Here is a 20,344-nt window from a genome sequence, read left to right on the forward strand (position 1 = left end):
CTTATGATAAGTGGAGTTCTAGGTTTTAATTTTATTTCATCAGCCTAATAACTAAACAGGAATTTTATATCAAATGTAGGTCTGATTTCGTATTCTTAATTGGTGATTAGATTGGTTATTGCAGTCCTTGGTAAATTTGCTATAAGGCAGATTTTTACTTTTCAATTTTTTAAAAAAATTTTTATATATTTTTTGGCTGCACGGAGTCTTGGTCTTTTCTCTAGTTGCAGCAAGCGGGTTGTGGAGCGCAGGCTAAAGGGCGCATGGACTCAGTAGTTGTGGTGCATGGGATTAGTTGCCCCACAACATGTGGGATCATCCTGGAGCAGGGATCAAACCCATGTCCCCTGCATTGGCAGGTGGATTCTTAACTACTGGACAGTCCCACCTCTATTTTTAATTTGAAGAATATTCTCCCAGGAAAACTTGTGATACTTAATGTCACCCAACAGAATGAAACTTTTTAAAAAATCATACTTAGGGACTTACCAAGGACTGTTGGACTTCTTTGGTGGCAAGTTAAAGAATCTGCCTGCAGTAAGGAGACCTGGTTTTGATCCCTGGGTGGGGAAGATCCCCTGGAGAGGGGAATGGCTACCCATTCTGGTATTCTTGCCTGGAGAATCCCATGGGCAGAGGAGCCTGGTAGGCTACAGTCCATGGGATTGCAGAGTCAGACATGACTGAGCGACTAACACTTTCACTTTTCACTCTGAACTGGAAGCCATCTGGTGTGAAGAGCTGACTCACTGGAAAAAGACTCAGATGCTGGGAAAGATAGAAGGCAAGAGGAGAAGGGGGTGGCAGAGGATGAGATGGTTAGACAGCCTCACTGACTCAGTGGACACAAATCTGAGCAAACTGGGAGATAGTGGAGGACAGAGGAACCTGGTGTGCTAAAGTCGGGGTCTCGAAGAGTCAGACTTGACTTTAGTGACTGAAAAAACAACAAAAACCAGCAGTCTGGGGTTAAGACCACCTTCCAATGCTGGGGGCACAGGTTTTGACCCCTGCTCAGGGAACCAAGACTACATGCCACACAGTGTGGCCAAAAAATAAGTTTAAAAAAATCCTGGAAACAATTTTCTGAAAAAGTATGGTACTGAAGTCACAAAGTGTAAAGTTCAACCGGGGGAAAGAAGAGCATCGCATTCCGTTGAGATTTACCCTTACGACATACAGCTGGTGCCCCTGCTCACAAGACTTAGCAAGCTGAAGCTGTGTCCTGGAGGGAGGAGTGGGCGTGAGCCAGGGGGACTGATCTGAGGCAGGCTCATCTGTGATACATGCAACTGATTACTTACAGGTGGGCAAGGGAATTGCAGGACAGTGAGTTATTACTCATTATTTTGAAAATGTTGTCTTTAGGCTTTGCACAGGGAAAACCTAAATAGGTCTTTAGAATGTAGCTCTGGGTGGGGATGGGCTCAGTGAATGTTTGGAAAATGAGTTTAAAGTGTTTGTACATTTGTAAACTCTTAATTACACATGTGAATGTTAATACTCTGAATTATTTATTGTTTGCACAAGTGCACTGGGCAGTATTATTTTATGATAAATTCTTTAGGGTATGTCATTAATTTATATCTTAATATAAAAAGTATAAATTCTCACCTTTTAAAAGTTAAAAAAATTTTTTTTAAAAATGTAGCTCTGTAGAAAGCATAAACAGCTCCATTTTCATGTATCCAAAGACTGGATATTTTATGCTTAGGATCTTCTATGGCACTTTGAACCTTGTTTTTCAATATTTATTTATTTGATTGTGCCAGGTCTTAGTTGTGGCTTGTGGGGTCTAGTTTCCTGACCAGGGGTTGAACCTGGTTCCCCTGCATTGGGAGTGCAGTCTTAGCCACTGGACCATTAGGGAAGTTCATTTGTTTTTCATAAGTATGGTTCAGTTAATATTTATCCCTTGATAGCTCTTGAACATTTCTGTATATATTTTCAGTTAAATTTATATAAAGATGCCTTATCTGTAGACTACATACACTTACCTCTTTAATTGCACTGTGTGTATTTTCTTTAAAGTATATATTTTATTGTATATGCTTTTTAATGTATATAAATTTATATAATTATAGTGTCCTTAACATAGAGTGTGGGTCTTTGGGTTTTCATGTAAGGACCCCTGGACTAGGGTGTAGGGACATCTGATCCTTGACCCAGTTCTCTGGCTGTGTATGCATGACCTTGGACTAACCTCAACCTCTTTATCTAAATATCTTGACTGGGAAAATAAGGGGCTTGGACTAGATCAGTGGTTTCCCACTTTTTTGACTATGATCTGTAATAATCTTTAATTTCTCACTGTGATCAGTACAGTCATAGGTATATTTATCTGACACACAAGTCTCACGTGACAATACCGGTCCTTACTACCCATGTTGCCCTCGGATACTTTTCATTCTGTTTACAACACTGGTGATGATCCACTAAGGTCAGTCTACAGCCCAATAACGATACCACTTACAAGCAACCTGCCTCAGGAATTTACAGTCTGCTTCTGTTTGAGGATTCTAGATGGTTTACAAGTGAAAAAAAAAAAAAATGAATAACTGTAGAGTGGTTGAGAAATTCAGAGGCACAGGAGTTGCACTAACTGTTCTTTGTATCAACAGGTTGCTTGGTTTATCTCATAGCAATGACCTCCTACTTACATGGCATCCTGTGATGCACAACAGAAAGAACAGCGTGTCCTTTCCTTAGTGTCATAAGGTAATGGACACCTAGTCTCAGATTGCCCCGGGTCAAGTTCTAGGCCTCAGGTCATCTGTGCGGCCTTACAAGTCTTCTGTTCCACCTGTGGCTCAGGACATACCTCTGTCAGCTGATAGAGGTGCACTGTTAAGGCTAGGAAGAATCCGTATGTGTGCATGACATAAGGAAAAGCTATTTTTCTGTTGTGTGCAACCCCCTGATATCAGTCATTTGCTTTGCTGTGATACATATGCACCTTCGCATCTCACCCCAGTCCAGGCAATGTACATGTACCTTTGATCAAATTTCCAGTCTTACAGGATCTCAGGTTCCCAGGTGGCACAAGTGGTAAAGAAACTGCCTGCGAATGCAGGAGGCATAGAGACTCAGGTTCAATCCCTGGATTGGGAAGATGCTCTGGAAGAGGGCATGGCAGCTCAGTCCAGTACTTTCTTTGCCTGGAGAATCCCATAGAGGAGCCTGGAGGGTTCATATGGTCGCAGAGAGTCAGACACGACCGAAGTGACTTAGCACGCACACTTGCACAGGTTCATTATCACTCAAGCAAAAGGGCTTTCCCAAGCTCTTGGACTAGGTTAGGAATGTCAGCTAAATGTTTCCATAAGTACCCTGCAACAACGTGACACCATCTACCCTAGAGCTGAGCCAGACTTTTGTGTTATGGGGACAGTATTGCTGTATGACAAGATGGCTGTATGAGAATACACAGGTCACAAATACAGGGGGAGATGTGTCTTCAGGCCACTCTTCTGACAGACCAGCTAGTAATTTGGAGGTTCCTACTCCCTGTCTCAGGTTCACCATAAGGAATCACAGAACTCAAGAACATGTTCTACTTATGATTACAGTTTTATTACAGCAAAAGGATATACATAAAATGCAGCCAGGGAATGCCCTGGTAGTCCAGTGGTTAGGACTCAGCACTTCCACTGCTTAAGTCCCGGGTTCAACCTTTGGTCAGGGAACTAAGATTTCACAAGCCTTGCTGTGCAGCCAAAAAAGAACAAACCAAAACCAGCCAAAGGGAAAGAGAAGAGGCACGCACAAGGGAAAGGTATGGGCGAGTCCCAAATTCAAAGCTTCTGTTGTTCCCTCCCTGAACACCTCCCAGAAGACAGAACACCTCACCCTCCCTGCACATGGCACGTTGATTCCTAAGTACAGAGTACTGCCAACCTCGGAAGGGCACATGCTTCGGTGTCCAGAGCCTTCATTGGGCTTCCCTATGTAGGTCATAACCTACCTTCCCTGGTGGCTCAGACGGTAAAGCGTCTGCCTACAATGAGGGAGACCCGGGTTCAATCCTGGGTCAGGAAGATCTCCTGGAGAAGGAAATGGCCACCCACTCCAGTATTCTTGCCTGGAAAATCCCATGGATGGTGGAACCTGGTAGGCTACAGTCCATGGGGTCACAAAGAGTCGGACACGACTGAGCAACTTCACTTATGTAGGTCATGAAGTTGAACTCCATGAAGCTATTCTCCAGCCTCCTTCCCCTCCTTTCCCCCAGAAATAGGGCTGATACCACCCAGATCAAAGTCCCAACCGCCTAACCACAACCCTGGTCTTTCAGGTCTTGCTGGGCAGCCCCATCATGAACCATCTCTTTCGCATAAACTGTCAGGACACTCAAGTCTATAATAAACATTCCTATCACTCCAGAGGTTTCAGAGGATCCCGTCTATGTCTTTTCAAATTTAAACTACACACATAATGTCTTCAGTGGGTATGACAACTTGATAACTCAATGTTTACTATTTTTTTCCATTGTGTCTCTTACCCGTTATCCTTTTCCAGGAATCGCTCCGTTTAATTTTCTTCCACTCCTGAGACTATACCGTAACAATCTTTTGAAATCGAATCACTAGATTATGGTCCTTGCTCCAAAACGGATTGTGACTGAGCTTGAAACCAAATGAGACTGAATTCAAACAAGAGTTACAGGGCGCCTGTGTAACATAAAATGATGAAGCATTTGTGACCAGTGACCTTCCATCTTTGACACAAGCAAGGAAGTCAGCTACACACACTTTGGAGTGTGAGCACGACGGCCACGTGCCACCCTCATCACGCCAAGCGCAAACGCTCTTAAGGACGCGCGCGACCTCTCGCAACATCTCAACTCCGTAGCGAACTTAAGCACCTGCGCAGGCGCAGAAGCGGCGCGGGTGCCTCCCCTCAGGCACTGCTGCGGACATCCCCAGGGGCCTCGGCGACGGGGGCCGGAAGTGACGCATGTTCCGCCTTTCCGCGTCCCTCGCGGCGGGCGGCGGGCGGCGGGCGTCGGGACGGAGCCGCGCACTCGCATCTGGGTCTTCGCGGCCAACGGCTTCCTTTGGGGCCCCGCCGCAGCCGACCCGGCTCCTCGGTGGAGAGAAGATGGTGGGCCGGAACAGCGCCATCGCCGCCGGCGTGTGCGGGGCCCTTTTCATAGGTTACTGCATTTACTTTGACCGCAAGAGACGGAGTGACCCCAACTTCAAGAACAGGCTGCGAGAACGTGAGTGGGTCTCCGGTTCCCTGGGCCTCCCTCCCCCTCCCCCCGCGGCGCCCTCGTCCCCTGCTTCTCGCCGGCCGACCCGCCGCGTGCTGGGCGGCCGCGTGGTGCTGCAGGGTCTGGGCCCTGGAGCGCACCCGCCAGAGAAAGGTGATGGCGCCGCTTCCAGGGTTGCTCCCGGCTCGTGTGCCAACAAAAGCGTCCCTCCATTTTGGAGGAACGATTTTTCCCATTTTGTTTTCCCTAAACATGTACTGTGTAAGTGCAGATTCGTTTGTATTATAATTTAGGGGGTTGTGGCTCTTTTTTGCTGTTTATCTTTTTTCGCCTCTTCCGAACTCGAATGTCGGGTTTTTTGTGTTTTTTTGTATTTTACGAATTTGTGCTTAGACTGAACCTGCAAATCCAGTTTAGTATCATTCTCAAACGATAAGGTTGCATGCATTCTTAAACCCTCTTGGCAGCTCCACTGTAAAGGCTTCCAAGATATGAGTGAATGCTACAGAAATCGCAGGGGCGTCCAAAAGGCTGCACGTTTTCTGTGGCTCAGTCTTATTTCATACCTGCGACATCTTTTAAAAGAGATTTACAAGAAGGAAATCGTGTCGCCAAAACCTTTCGTGTTCTTTGAATTTCGGAGGTATGCTCGTTCGCAGCAACAGAAGAGCAAATTTGTTGCATCAAGAAATAATTTTGTAATCTACCTAGGTTGCTCAGTCAGAATAATTCCTGAAACTGGAATGTATAGGTAAATTACTAAAGCCCAGAAAAATACGAAAAAGTGATTAGCGCTTCACGTGTACTTGGGTCACACGTGGCTGGGACTACCTTACTGGAAACTGCTGCTCTTACACCATCTGCAATGTGATACCTGATTCTGGCTCTCTTGTGTCTCAGGAAGAAAGGGATATAGAGGTGATTTTTAAATTTATAGTTAGGTAAACTAATGGAAATAATGCTGCTTTGGATTCAGACACTGAGTTTCCTGACCCAGGTTAGTCACAGATTAGCAGTATGATCCTGGGTTTTCTGAGTCTTAATTATATTCTTAGCTTGCAAATCAGGTATTGCCTCTTGTTGGTTTTGTGAAGATTAAAATGTTTGATGTGCTCACCACCATTTTTGACATGGAGAACATCCTATAAATTCCTGCTGTAAATGTAATTATTGGAATTTTTATCATTTTCCTGTAGCTTCCAAGAAATAGTTGGGCAGTGGTGGTGTGGAAGTAGATCTCTGTGAAGAATGGATTAACCCTTCCTTTGGAATCGCTGCAATCCTATTGTTGAAAACCTTGAGAAAACTAATTTTTGGTTGAAGAAATAATAAAAGCTGTGATTTTGAACAAATTGAGAAATCTGTTATTTTCACAGTTTTTTTTTTGTCTTCCATAAATTTCTTTCTAGTTTCAGTAGTAGCCTAATGACTTAAGTGTCAGGCTTGAATTAGTAGCTAAATAACCTTGGGCAACAAATTTCAAGCTTTAGTTTCCTTCTTCTTTTGTAGAACATTATAATGTAGAATTTAGTACAGTACCTGACACATGGTGATTAATGAATGCTAAAGTCCTGGGCGTTCATTGAAAGGACTGATGCTGAGGCTGAAACTCCAGTGCTTTGCCCACCTCATGCGAAGAGTTGACTCATTGGAAAAGACCCTGATGCTGGGAGGCATTGGGGGCAGGAGGAGAAGGGGACAACAGAGGATGAGATGGCTGGATGGCATCACCGACTTGATGGACATGAGTTTGAGTAGACTCCGGGAGTTGGTGATGGACAGGGAGGCCTGGCGTGCTGCGATTATGGGTCACAAAGAGTCAGACAGGACTGAGCAACTGAACTGAAAAATTGTTTATGAATATAATTGTTATTTTGTATTTTCTTAAGCAAGTAAAACATGCTCAGGGTAATTTTGAAGTCCTTCTGTATGGTTGACTGATTTTAAGAACTTGAGGGTGTTTTGTATTTGTGGGGTGTAATTGATTTCAGTTTAGTTAATTTTTCATTTTCTTAGCTTAATTTCTCATAGAATATTTATATCTGTAATACTGTTCATGGGGTTCTCAAGGCAAGAATACTGAAGTGGTTTGCCATTCCCTTCTCCAGTGGGCCACATTTCGTCAGAACTCTTTACCATGGCCCTATGGCTCATAGTTTCATTGAGTTGGACAAGGCTGTGATCCAGTTTGTTGCAAGATCAGTTTAGTTAGTTTTCTCTAATTGTGGTTTCCATTCTGTCTGCCCTCTAAATAAGGATAAAAGGCTGTGGAAGCTTCCTGATGAGAGAGACTAACTGGGGGGTATCTGGGTCTTGTTCAGTAAATCTTTAATCCAATTTTCTGTTGATGGGTGGGGCTGTGTTCCCTCCAGGTAGTTTGACCTATGGTAGGGATAATGACGACCTCCTTCAAAAGGACTTATGCCTGAACCCTTGTATTCAGTACCCTGGCCACGCCTCCGTGGGAGACTCCTGGACACTCACGGGCAAGTCTGGCTCAGTCTCTTGTGGGGTCACTGCTCCTTTCTCCTGGGTCCTGGTGAGCACAAGGACCTTTGTTTGTGCCTTCCAAGAGTCTGTTTCCCTAGTGGTGTGGAAGTTCTATAGTTAAATCCCACTGGCCTCCAGAGTCAAATTCCCTGGGGGTTCTCAGTTCCTTTGCAGGATCTCCACATTGGGAAATCTGTTGTGGACCCTAGAACTTTCAGAACAGTGCAAGAGCTTCTTTGGTATAATTGTTCTCCAGTTTGTGGGTTGTCTGCTCAGTGGCTCTGTGGTGGGGCTTATACATCCTACCTTCATTGGAAGGACTGATGCTGAAGCTGCAGTTCCAATACTTGGGCCACCTGGTGTGAAGAACTGACTCGTGGGAAAAGACCCTGATGCTGGGGAGACCATTTATGGGGTCTCAAAGAGTCGGACTGAGCCACTGAATTGACTGACATCTGTAATAAAAGGGCAGAGTTTTTCAAATCAGTGTTTCTGAAGGTTTTTTGGTTTTGTTTTTAGGAAAAGAGAATTAGGCTGTTTAAAAATAGGTTTGAAGTTAAATCAAGACTTAATTTATTCAATTTTTTTCTTACCTTCCATTAATGTGAGATTACCAGAAACTCCTACAGCGTAATTTTTATCTAAATAATCATTAATAAATGATAATTAACCTACAAAGTACCAACTACAGATGTTTTTCATTTTACAGCACTGTATGAAATGATTCATTTTAAAATAATTGATTGCTTTAGATTCAGGACTTTTTGTATTTTATGTGTATTTTTTTAGTCTAACTTGTTAGGTTTACGCAGAGACACTTTGGACTGATTTCTAGCCAAATACTCTGTCAGTCTGCTGCTTGAATATGTAGTAGCTCCTTGATTTTTCAGTCTGTTATCTGCCCGTTTGTCAGAGATACTGTTTGATAAATAAGTTGATGTAACAAGTTAGTTGTCTTAGAAAAGTAAAGTGAGAGTTTTAATCTTACTGCTGTAAATTTAAAGCAGCTAAGCAAGCTTAAAATTTGGTAACTACCAAACATTCAGCAACAATCACACATTCTTCTCCACTCCATTAAAAAACCATATATATATATATATATATATATATATATATATGTATGTATGTATGTATGTTTGGAAATCAGGCTTCTTTCTACTATTACCACTTTTGTCATTTTCTGCAAATTTTGACGTAACAAATTTTATATCTCTGTTTATTCCACAAACTTGCCATGTTTATTTCTGAGATGCCTTTTAGTACCTGTCCTCCTGTTGCTGTGAGGATAAATAAGCAGGATAGGATAGTGTAGGATAGTGTCTCTCTTGAATCTAAAACCAGTGCTTATCCTTAACGTCAAGTGTTCATGTCCAATCCTAGTGCTCTTCCCAGCACATTGGTATTGTGATCTTTTAATAACTAGTTCCTATAGTCTGGTGTCATTCTGCCAAAAGAGAGCTGAACCTTAATTGAGGTTATATATTCTGTTTCTCCACAGTTGCCTAATGGCGAACACCTAAGAAAGGTAGTTAGGAAAAATGGGCAGTCTTCAAATTAATAGTAAGATCAGCTTTAACCTATATGTATATTTTTGAAAGTGCTGAGGCCTTAGAGTTGTAGCACTTTACGTAATCTGGGGGCTAGAATTGGCTAGAGATACTGGTGGTAAACCTAGTTTGTAAATGCAAGTTAGAAAAGGTTCCCTGACCAGAGTAAATTAACCATTTGTGTGCACTTAGGTCACAGCCTCTCTACTCAGGCGTTGAAAATTGGATTTATAGAATTTAGTTTCTCACAGTAATAAAGCATGTCTGATCTTTTGAGAGTTGATATTTATTTGCTGACCCAGTAATAAGTCTTAGAGCTTTACCTTTCTTAGCCACATGGTGCCTTTGATAATTTTAACTGGTTAATGAAACTAACTTAACTACTTAGCATAGTACAACTCCTTAGCTGAGGAGTTGGTTGCTGTTGAGCTCCTGAGTGCTTATATCTCAATAGTGCCAACCAGGCACTGAAAATACAGTAACTAATTTAATCCTCATATCAACTCTGTGAAGCAGGTATTGTTCTTAAACCATGTTTACATAAGGAGAAAGAGAGGCATAGTAATACTGTTAACCATAACTTGCCCAAGGTCACACTGCTAGTCAGTGGAAGATCTGGGATATAAAGGAAACCCAAGCTTCCTTGTGCCAGCACCCTTTCTCATGGAGTATACAATTAAAGTGAAAGTCACTCAGTTGTGTCTGACTCTTTGCTACCCCATGGAATTCTCCAGGCCAGAATACTGGAGTGGGTAGCCATTCCCTTCTCTGGGGGATCTTCCCAACCCAGGTTTCCCACATTGCAGGCAGATTCTTTACCAGGTGAGCCACCAGGGAAGCCCAGGAACACTGGAATGGGGAGCCTATTCCTTTCTCCAGTGGATCTTCGCAACCCAGGATTTGAACCAGGATCTTCTGCATTGCAGGCAGATTCTTTACCAGCTGAACTACCAGGGAGGCCCATGCAATTAAACAGCAGCTTAAAATATTGTTAGTGTGCTACTACTGATTTGATTTTAAAGGTTGACTAATTGATTTAAACAATGCCACTTACTCCTGAGTTTGTACTATTACTATTTCATGTCAGAAACAAAAACAACCTACAGACTGTAGGGCGAGGGTTTTTTTCCCTTTAACTGGCAGTAATTATTTGAGTGCTGCCTTTCTTCGCACTTACTTTTGCCAAATGCATAAATACTGTGCTTTTTTCCTCAAGAAAGCTTTTTCAAATGCTGTTTTTAAAATTCTTTTCTTATTTAATAATGCCAGATAGTTTTCAAAATTTAGTAAAGACAGAGTCAGTTATATTTCAGTAATAAAATCCCATCACAACAACAGAGGCTTGACTCTTGGTCATGTGTCTGTCCTGTGGAGGTGGGGGAGAGAGACTTTCTCTACTTAGGATGCTTCCAACAGCTGAGTCTCTTAATTATCTCCATGTTGCAAACTGCCGATCCTGGTACCCCAGAGGGAAGGACAAAGCTTCTGTCCAGGAATGTCCCATTGCCGGTCGCTGACCTGAACTATTTTTATGACCCTGACAAATCACAAGAAAAAAAGCCTGAGTTGGTCATGTTTTGCAAATAGAATGAGTACCACAGCAATCAGACTTCTTTTGATTCCCGCTTTAATAATAAAATGAAAATATTCCCTTTCTTGCAGGAAGAAAGAAACAAAAGCTTGCCAAGGAGAGAGCTGGGCTTTCCAAGGTAATAATCTTTTTTTATAGTCCACTTCAAATGTATATTTTGAGAAAGCTAATTGGTATCAGACACTGATTTTATGTTTTAAAGTAGAATTTCTTTCTAAGAACAGTTATTGGCTCTGTTCCTCTGCAGATTTTTCAGTCCTTCCTTATTTCCCCTTTGTCAGCCTCATAGCAGACAGCTTACTGTGTGAACAGTGTTTGAGGGTGGTAAGATAGGCTCTGAAGACACTTAGCAAGAAGTTCAAACTTTTTCACTTAGCTGCTCCAAAATAACAAAACATTTATTACTAATTCCTTGAGAAGAACCATGTTACTCATTTTGAAAGTTACATAAGATTATTCACACCCACTGATCCACATTCCCACTGCCTGTCAAATTTTTACCTTGTAATATGTAAATGTAGACTTAAGTCTTACTCATTTTTTCCCTTTTCATAGATCCTATGTTCATGATTATTTTTAATGACTAGATTTATTTATTTTATAAAGAGCATTATGTATAGGTAAGTGTTAATCACTGGGCATATAGCTTTTTTTTTTTTTTTAATTGAAATTAGTTCCATCATCTGGATATCCAGTACTTGGACCTACTGGATCAGTAGTAGTTCTTTTTAAAGCAAGTTGAAGCAGTGAAAAAATCAGATCAATTAATGTTACATTTGAGTAATTAACACACCTGACTGACTGGATATGATAATAGCAAGATGAAACTGCAGTCACTTTGTTTCCCTGTTATGTCCAAACTACCTTTCTAAAATATGTAATATATTCATTATGTGTTCAGAAGTTTTGTCTTTCTAAGGATATAGAAAATGGATGTGTTACAGGTATAATTCAAAGATATTTCTGGTTTGGTTCCAGACCACTGTCTTAAAGAGACTGAATTTTTTGGTTTCCTGGTCCATGTATAGTTGTATTTATACTACACTGTGTACATAGCATTGCCTGGTGTCTGATAACTGTACACACCTGTAGTAAGAGTGTATATGATAATACTCAAGAACTTCTATTAGTAGTCTAGGTTTTTAAATAAAAAGGGACTTTTTAAATACTTGGTTTACATTTTTTACAAAGATAATGCATAATCATTTGATTTGGTAATATATCACAAGCCTAAAACAAAAACACAGAAAGGCGAAGTTAATTAAATAAGGCTGCTTGTTTGAAATAGCAAAAAAAAAAACCAAATCAGAAGCAGCTCAAATGCCCAACAAATAGATCATGATTATACAGTTATATATTCCTCAGTATAGTTATATAAATATCTATGATAATGGCTATCAAATATCAGTTTTACAGTTCCTATTTTGTGGTAAAGATATATCTGTCCTCTGTTTTTCCTTGAGGTTTGATTCACAGCTTTCTAAGAACTGGTCAAACACCAGTTTTATCAAAAAGGATTTTTTTCTTGCATTTATTTTAAAGTAGATATTAAACTCTTATCCTTGAGTGTTGTTGAAGAGTAAATTTCTTTTTATCAGCTTTCATAATGAGCTGGTTTTTTTTAATGGCATAATTTTTTGTATTGTGTATATCCCTGGAGTAAACCAGCCAGTTACTAAATATTCTATTTTTAAACAGTTACCTGACCTTAAAGATGCTGAAGCTGTTCAGAAATTCTTTCTAGAAGAAATACAGCTTGGTGAAGAATTACTAGCTCAAGGTAATTAATAGTCATTGAAAGACTAGGAAACTAGATAGGTAATAAGGGGCTTTTTTTGGTGCAGTGTGGCTATGTTTTAAAAAGATATTCTTAAAATTTCTGGGATGGGGGATAATTAGGGAGTTTGGGTTGGACATGTACACACTGCTGTGTTAAAAATGGTTAACTGACAAGAACCTACTGCATAGCACATGGAACTCGGCTCATGTTATGTGGCAGCCTGGATGGGAGGGGAGTTTGGCGGGGAATGAATACATACGTTTGTGTGGCTGAGTCCCTTTGCTGTTCACTTGGAACAATCACAACATTGTTAGTCAGCTATACTCCAATACAAAAAATTTTTTAAAGGGATATTCTAAATATTTCAAGAATTAGGCATTTAATAATACAAGGAAAATAAGTAAGTTTACAAATGAGATTGCTTTTAAACTAGTTTAAAAGAAGATAGCCAATTGTCATATGTAAACAGTAACTGAGAGAAATATCTGGGAATATAATTTCCTCAGCTCCTTCACCTGATCTTCAGATCTTTCCCAGTACCTATAGGAAGGAATGACTAATAGACTACATCCCAGAGAAGGTTAGTTTACCTGTTCAAGGTTACACAGTTAATGGCATATGGTTTTCAGAAACAGTGATCTAAATCTCATCTAGAATTTAGGCTTTGTGCTTTGTGTATTCCATCAATAGAATTAAGAATTCTTTCTAAAAAATTACTATTATGAAATTAAAATAATCATTTTTCAAATTTGAGAACCATAATTCATTCAATAATTGAGTTTCTTAAATGTATTTATATTTTTATTGTCGAAATAGCTTTTATCACAAAAGTAGCTTTGAAATAGTTGCTGTTGTTAGTAGAAATGGTATCAAGTGTGTTTTTCTTATTCTCACTGTTGTATTATAATAGATTTTGACATTATTGAACTACATGATGCAGGTCATTTGTCGATTTTCAATCATTGGGCAAAGTAAAGCACTTAAGGCCTCATAAAGATCATTTGAGAGACTATAGCTTCATTACTTTAATATTGAAAGAAAAGTAAAGCATGTATAATATCTATTTCTAAGGATAGAGATGGTAATATTTCAACTTATGCAAAGATGCTGTCAGTATTTGCTCATACTCATAAAGATGTCAGTTTATGACAATCAGATTTCCCTTCTAGCCTCCAAAATAAACATAATGTAAAAAAATTTATCTCAGATACTGTAGTCCTGTTCCAGTTACTTGATTATCTTAGAGATCACTTACTGTGGCCGTTTCTCTTTGATTTGAGCTGTTAGATATATATTCACAAGAACAGTTAACTCATGAAGGGAGTGAAGGGGTCAGGAAAGGATAGGAAAGCGTTTTTTATTCTTTATTTGAAGCTTATATTCCACATTTCAGCCTAGCACACCCCAAGAGTTATGTAACTCAGCTGCTAAGCTGCCTTTATTCTGGTGGAATCCACCAAACCAGCCTGAGGTTAGAATTAGGGAAAGGTAAGCCATGAGAAAGCATAAGCAGTTTAGGCAGTGAGTCTCATTGCTTGACACGGCCTCCCTCTTGCAGGTGTCTTCATCCATGATAACAGAGCAGTATCTCGGGATAAGTGAGTAGAATCAAGGCTGCAGTGTGGAGAGGAAATGGTTTCATTTCTACACTAAATTGCTGTGATTGTTTACAAACAGTTTCCAGTGTGTTTAGAAGTTTTAGGAGGTGTCTCAGCCAAAGATCCCCTGTGTTCTACACATACCACTCTGGTAGCAGTTCTGTTTATTTCCATTTAATAATCAGAATTAATATTCTCAGACAGTACTGTGAGCTCCTCTGTTGCCTGTAAATTCCGTGGCCTGAGGATTCAGTGGCCATTGGGGCATCTTAATTTCCAAGTCAGTGGAGCCCTTGTGGCCCTGATGGAGGCCCAGTCCTATGTGGAAGACCTGTGCCTTACATTTTCCATTTTTAATGCTTCTTTGTAGAATTAAAGCTTTCTTCAATTTGAGTAGTTTCAATAAAAATGTTACGTAGCAGGCAGTTCCTCAATTACTGGTCCCTTATTTGGTCCCATTCGTACTCAGGGTTGGAAAACCTTTGTGTTTATTGGTTTATTATAAATAATACTATTCAGGAGTAACCAGCGGTAGGAGATGCACAGGGTTAAGGGGTGGAGAACTTTCACGCCTTCTCTGGAGGTGCCACCCTTCTAGTCTTTGATATATTTACCAACCCAGAATCCGAAGAAATAATTTTTTGACAGAATTTGTTCGTTTTCACCTAAAGAGTTACAAATGGTCCAGTCCCTACATTAAATTGCTTAGCAAGCCTAGAAAGATCACCACTCATTGAATAAGAGAATCAGTGAAACTGTATAACAAGTGCGGGAGAACATGAGATAAACCAGGGAAACATTTTCAGGTCTCCTTCAGGCTGCACCTTGAATTTCCTGAGAGAGAAGGCCTAGACATTGAGGAAAGGGAGAGCGTTCTGCCCAGCAGAGGAGTGGATGGTGCCTTCCATCTTGTGACACTTGGTTTGATTTTGCTCTGCTATGTCCTAAGTGGATTATATGCTGCTTTCTAAGCTGTTTCTCACGGTACCACTTGAGACCTGGCCATTCAGTCAGCAAAAGTTTTATGAAGGTTGTAGCAACATTCCATGTGAAGGAAGCTCAAGATGACAGGTTGACCACTCTTGAGGTTGTGTCACTGTATAAGTGTATCCTGGATCTACAGGATTCTTAGGCAGAGAGGATAACTGCCGGTGATGACTAGGTTCAGCAGAGATTAAAGGCCTGTAGGTGTCTACTTGGGTGTGGTGATATTCACATAATGTGAGGGGTTTAAAGTGAAAGTGGGCCTGTCTGCCTCAGTCCTCCAGTCTTCCAGTTCTCTCTTCTCGTAAAAGTTTGGTTGTTAGCAACTTCTTAAGTAACCTTTGAGAAGTACTCAGTATATAACTAGTAATAAACTTAGACATTTCTGTACCTTAATCCCCCCCCCTTTGAAAGTGTTACTGGAGTCCCTTCGTACGTATAATCTGACTTATTCCTGTTAGTGGCTTCTTAGTTATACGAGTGTACTATATTTTCTAGATTTTTACCTGCGTGATGTTTTCGGTCATTATCACTTGGAGATATAGTGAAGATCTCAGGGTTGAATCTTGGACAAAGGCAAAGGCTTTTCCAGTCACACGGTATTTTTATGTAAATCTTGCAGGTGAATATGAGAAGGGCGTGGACCATCTGACGAATGCGATTGCCGTGTGTGGACAGCCGCAGCAGTTACTGCAAGTGTTGCAGCAAACTCTCCCACCACCAGTGTTCCAGATGCTTTTGACTAAGCTCCCGACAATTAGTCAGGTAAAGGTCTGGACTGTACGGGAGTGAGTAGAGTCTGAGAGTTCGGCATTTAAAAACGAGCCTCGTGAGCATGGTGACGTGAGACTCCTCCGTATAGTGAGAATAGTGCTAGAGACGCCAGTGCTTGACCAATAGAAACACACCCCGACGAAGGGGCAGAGAACCTGGTGATCATGCCCAGGAGCGTGACTGGAAGTAAGTCTCTCTAGCGCTAAATCTCAGGCCTTGGTGTTCAGATCCCCAAATTGAGATCACTCCCAGCTGAGAGAGCTTCTAAACCTAGCTTTCTGCCACCTCTTTTGCGAGACCTCTTGGTTAAGTGGCAGAGGACAAAGGAGCCACGATGGCACAGCCTAGGAATCAGACCCTTGAAGGCCTGTGGCTCTCTCAGACCTCACGTATCTGAAGGCCTCAGTGTCTCTGCTAATGCTGAGTTGGGCTTTGAGTTTGGAGCTGTTCGATACATCCTTATTGATACAGTAGGTTAAGTGTAACTTACAAGTTGATTAAAATGCAGCCCATTCATTCTAAATACTCAAGGAGCCCCAAATGAATCTACTTTTTGGAATATTATGTCTATTAAATGAATTTTCATGGTTGATATAATTGAAAATTAATAAAAATGACCAGTTAATTCTTTAAACTGAGCTTTTACTCATCTAGATTGGAAAGATCTAAAGGAAAGAATTGAAAGAGCAAGAAGCTGGATTTTGAACCTTCTTATTTTATTTTTTGATCCTAATGAATGTGGTTCCCAGTCTCTTGTCAAAATCCTCTAACATTACTCACCTTTTGAAAGACAGCATAGCGTAGTGCTTTTGGAAAATTGACCTGAGGATGATGTCTTTTGAAATATGGATGATTTCAGGATGAAGCTTGAATTCCTCAGCAAGAACGGCCTTTTTTACTTTGTTCACTTGTGCCATGTTATGTGGAAATATTTTCAAAATACTGATATTTCGGAATACTGTATTCCTTCTTTGTATGATGACAGACCGTTTACAGGCCAATAAGGAAATGTTTGGAGGATAGAATGGTCACTAAAACACTAATCATTATTTTTAGTTCATATGGGAGTGAATAGAGATCTTAAATTTTTTAGATTTTAGTTAAAAAATTGACTAACATAACCCAATATAATGTTACGCTTCCTTTATTTTATTGACTTGAATTTTGAGGTGCGGCTGACAGATTATTTTCTTAAAAATGGTGTATGAAGTATTAAATATTAACATTTCAATATGAATAAACTTCAGGGAGATTGGAATCAGAGATCAGAAAAGCATTTTATGTTGAACTTAGAATCCTGATTAAATGCTGATAGTTTTTAAAATTTAAGTATTTCTAAATATTTTCTCTTTCAGAGAATTGTAAGTGCTCAGAGCTTGGCTGAAGATGATGTGGAATGAGAAACAAATGTCAACATAATGATCTCAATTAAAACACATTTTAAAAATCTTAACTCAGAAGATGATCGGCTCTGGGGAGTAAGGGCAGATAAGCTTGTTACGGACTGTCCTCCACAGTGAAGTCTACCAAAGTTAATTTTTACTTTGTGTAGATCCATTTGTCTGTTTTATTTATTTTTCCCAGTGAAAAGTGTATTTTGATAGAGAGCTTTTCATTTTATAAATACACTATGAATTACTGAAATATGCATTTTGTTTATTCCTAAAATGTGTAATTAGAATGTACGTATAACATCCCATTACATTAAAAATACCCAGTGCTCGGTTTTGAAAGGCCCGAAAAAATGTAGAAGAAAACTAAAGAATATACTTGTTTTGCTCTACATCAGAAACTTGGCTGGAAGCTTGTGTTGATCAAAACTGAGCATTAAAATGAGATTATTTCTTTCCATTTAATCTCTTAAATATGTGTAATGTGCTGCTATGCTATAATAACAACTTCACCCCCTCCCTTGAAATGTTTTCTTTAAATCAGCGGGTTTGATGTATTCTGGATATTTATCTCCTTGTATTTGAGATACATGTAGTTGCGGATAGCACCAGGAATTAGATGCTATACATTCTTCATCTGGCTGAGTAAGCTTTTCCAGTTAATGTCTGCCCACTCGCCTCATATATAGACTGAGGAAGTGGGTCTGCTAATTCAGCTTCTAATTCCTTTGGTTCTGTGCAGCATTTTCAGATCCCTCTTTCTGAGGGAAATACCTGTTTGGGCAGCCAGCCCTTGGATTTTTTTATACTCTAAATTTTGCATGCTTGCCTGACTTAGTATTCCTGAATTGTTTTTTTTAAAAGGTATAACGTGTTGATTTTCACTGAAATCATGGTTCTGTCACTACTTTGGTAAATTAACCTGAAACGTAACCTTCACGGTAACTGGGACGATATGCTTGTAAAAGTGTGTGTTCCCTTTTGCTTTTATCCTGAGTGTACCTCTTTAATCCCCTACCAACCCTTATCTTGTATGAGAATAAGGTGTAATTTTGTGGCTGAAGACTTGAATGAAGATAATGGGACCTTTTATTCTCTAAATAGTGACATACTATCTGCAGCCACAGATTAAATACCAGACCTAAGAATAAAGATCCTTGGTACTTAGCGGTGTCTGTTGAGTGGCATTTCTCATTGTACAGATTGCCTTTATTCTGTCTGAAAGTCTGTGGAGAGACCTTTTCTATGTACATATTTTCTTAATAGGGTTTTGTGGTGGTTGTGATGTAGTGGGAAGAGTTTGGAGGATGGTTTAAGTTTGCGCCTCTGGATAATCACCTAGCCTTGGGCAAAGCCATGTTACATCTCTGGACTCCAGTATTCTCATCTGTACAATAAGAAGATCAGACTAGGCCACTCACACTTGCTGGTAACTCTTCCTCAGGAACCTTAAACAGTGTGCTTTTTTCCAGTGACAACCCTGCAGGCTCTTTAGGGGGTGAGGTGGGATGAGGCGAACACCACAATCATGTTGATCGGTTCATTTTCCTAGTAGGATCCCAAATCCAAAGTAGTGCACTGGTGCCCAGTCCGTGATTGGCCATGCAACTAGGAAGCAGTCTTCGTTCCTGCGTTTGCCAAATGGGGACGGACTGGGACAGTCGGGGATTACAGGCGAGGAAAGAGCAAGGGGCAGACAGCTGGCCAAGAGAGGAGGAGGGGTCGGCCTAGGTTTTATTTTAGGAGGGGATGCTTACTATGTGCCCTTGTGAACTCTAATGCAGTCCAAGCTGGGTGTCACTTGGCTTTATGGAAAATAATCGCTTTGCTTTAATGCTTACGGAAGAGGCAGTGAAGTGCTTATAGTAGAGCTGATTTTGCCCAGTACATATTACTTGAGTGACAGTTTCGGTGCTTTAAAAATTGTTCAGTCACTAAGTTGTGTCTGACTCTTCGCGACTCCATGGACTACAGCATGCCAGACTTCCCTGTCTTTCACTATCTCCCAGAGTTTGCCCAAACTCACGTCCATTGAGTCCTTGATGCTATCTAACCGTCTCATCTTCTGCCTCCCCCTTCTCCTTTTGCCTTCAGTCTTTCCCAGCATCAGGGTCTTTTCCAGTAGTCGGCTCTTCGCATCAGATGGCCAAAGTAGTGGAACTTCAGCTTCATTCAGCATTGGTCCTACAAATGCATATTCAGGGCTGATTTCCTCTAGGACTGATTGGTTTGAACTCCCTGCAGTCCAGTGGACTCTGAAGAGTCTTCTCCAGCACCACAATTCAAAAGTATCAGTTCTTTGGTGCTCAGCCTTCTTTATGGTCCAGTTCTCACATCTGTACATGACTACTGGGAAAAACAGGCCTTTGTTGGCAAAGTGATATCTCTGCTTTTTAATACGCTGTCTAGGTTTGCCATAGTCTTCCTTCCACGGACCAAGTGTCTTTTAATTTCATGGCTGCAGTCACTGTCCGTGGTGATTATGAAGCCCAAGAAATTGAGTCACTTACCACTTTCGAAAACTATAGCAATATTACTATAGCTATATTGTGTTTAAAATTACTGCTGGTACCAAAACTTTTTTTCCTTCTAGACACATAATTGCTGAACACTCACATAGTGATGGAACCAGGCAGTGGTGGGGTTGCTGGCTAAATGGGGCTCAACCCAAAATTTAAGTCAAGTGGAATAGCTTGGATGTTGTCATTTGTTAAAGTTGCACTTACATCTTTGGAAATGAAAATGTTAGTGCACATTGGCATGCTTCCTTGGACAAAGATCTGCTGTTTGGTTTCACAGTTTGTGCTTAGAGTCTTCAACCCTTATTTGGTTGCTCTGTATATTTTCTCTCTGCTGAAGACTTGAAATCTCACTGTGCATCCATTTCCCGAGTTCGTGGATTACAACCATTACTCTGAACGCTTTCTGGTAGGTTGGCCACTGACCACCTCCACTTCATGAAGTTCTTTGGGGA

General features: G+C 40.6%; 1 protein-coding gene and 1 non-coding gene across 2 annotated transcripts; both read left to right on the top strand.

The window, feature by feature from the left end:
- Positions 1-4,990: 4,990 nt before the first annotated feature.
- Positions 4,991-18,516, top strand: TOMM20 (translocase of outer mitochondrial membrane 20). The gene is made up of 5 exons (XM_068982211.1): positions 4,991-5,221; positions 10,915-10,961; positions 12,542-12,623; positions 15,828-15,970; positions 17,335-18,516. The coding sequence occupies exons 1-5, from the start codon at positions 5,101-5,103 to the stop codon at positions 17,377-17,379; spliced, it is 438 nt and encodes a 145-aa protein (XP_068838312.1). The 5' UTR covers positions 4,991-5,100; the 3' UTR covers positions 17,380-18,516.
- LOC138088088 (small nucleolar RNA SNORA14) lies at positions 5,658-5,792 on the top strand. The gene has a single exon (XR_011145674.1). It is a non-coding gene; the product is annotated as a small nucleolar RNA SNORA14 (small nucleolar RNA).
- Positions 18,517-20,344: the final 1,828 nt, after the last annotated feature.

The sequence above is a fragment of the Capricornis sumatraensis genome, chromosome 10 (genome assembly GCF_032405125.1).
Source record: "Capricornis sumatraensis isolate serow.1 chromosome 10, serow.2, whole genome shotgun sequence".
NCBI lineage: Eukaryota > Metazoa > Chordata > Mammalia > Artiodactyla > Bovidae > Capricornis > Capricornis sumatraensis.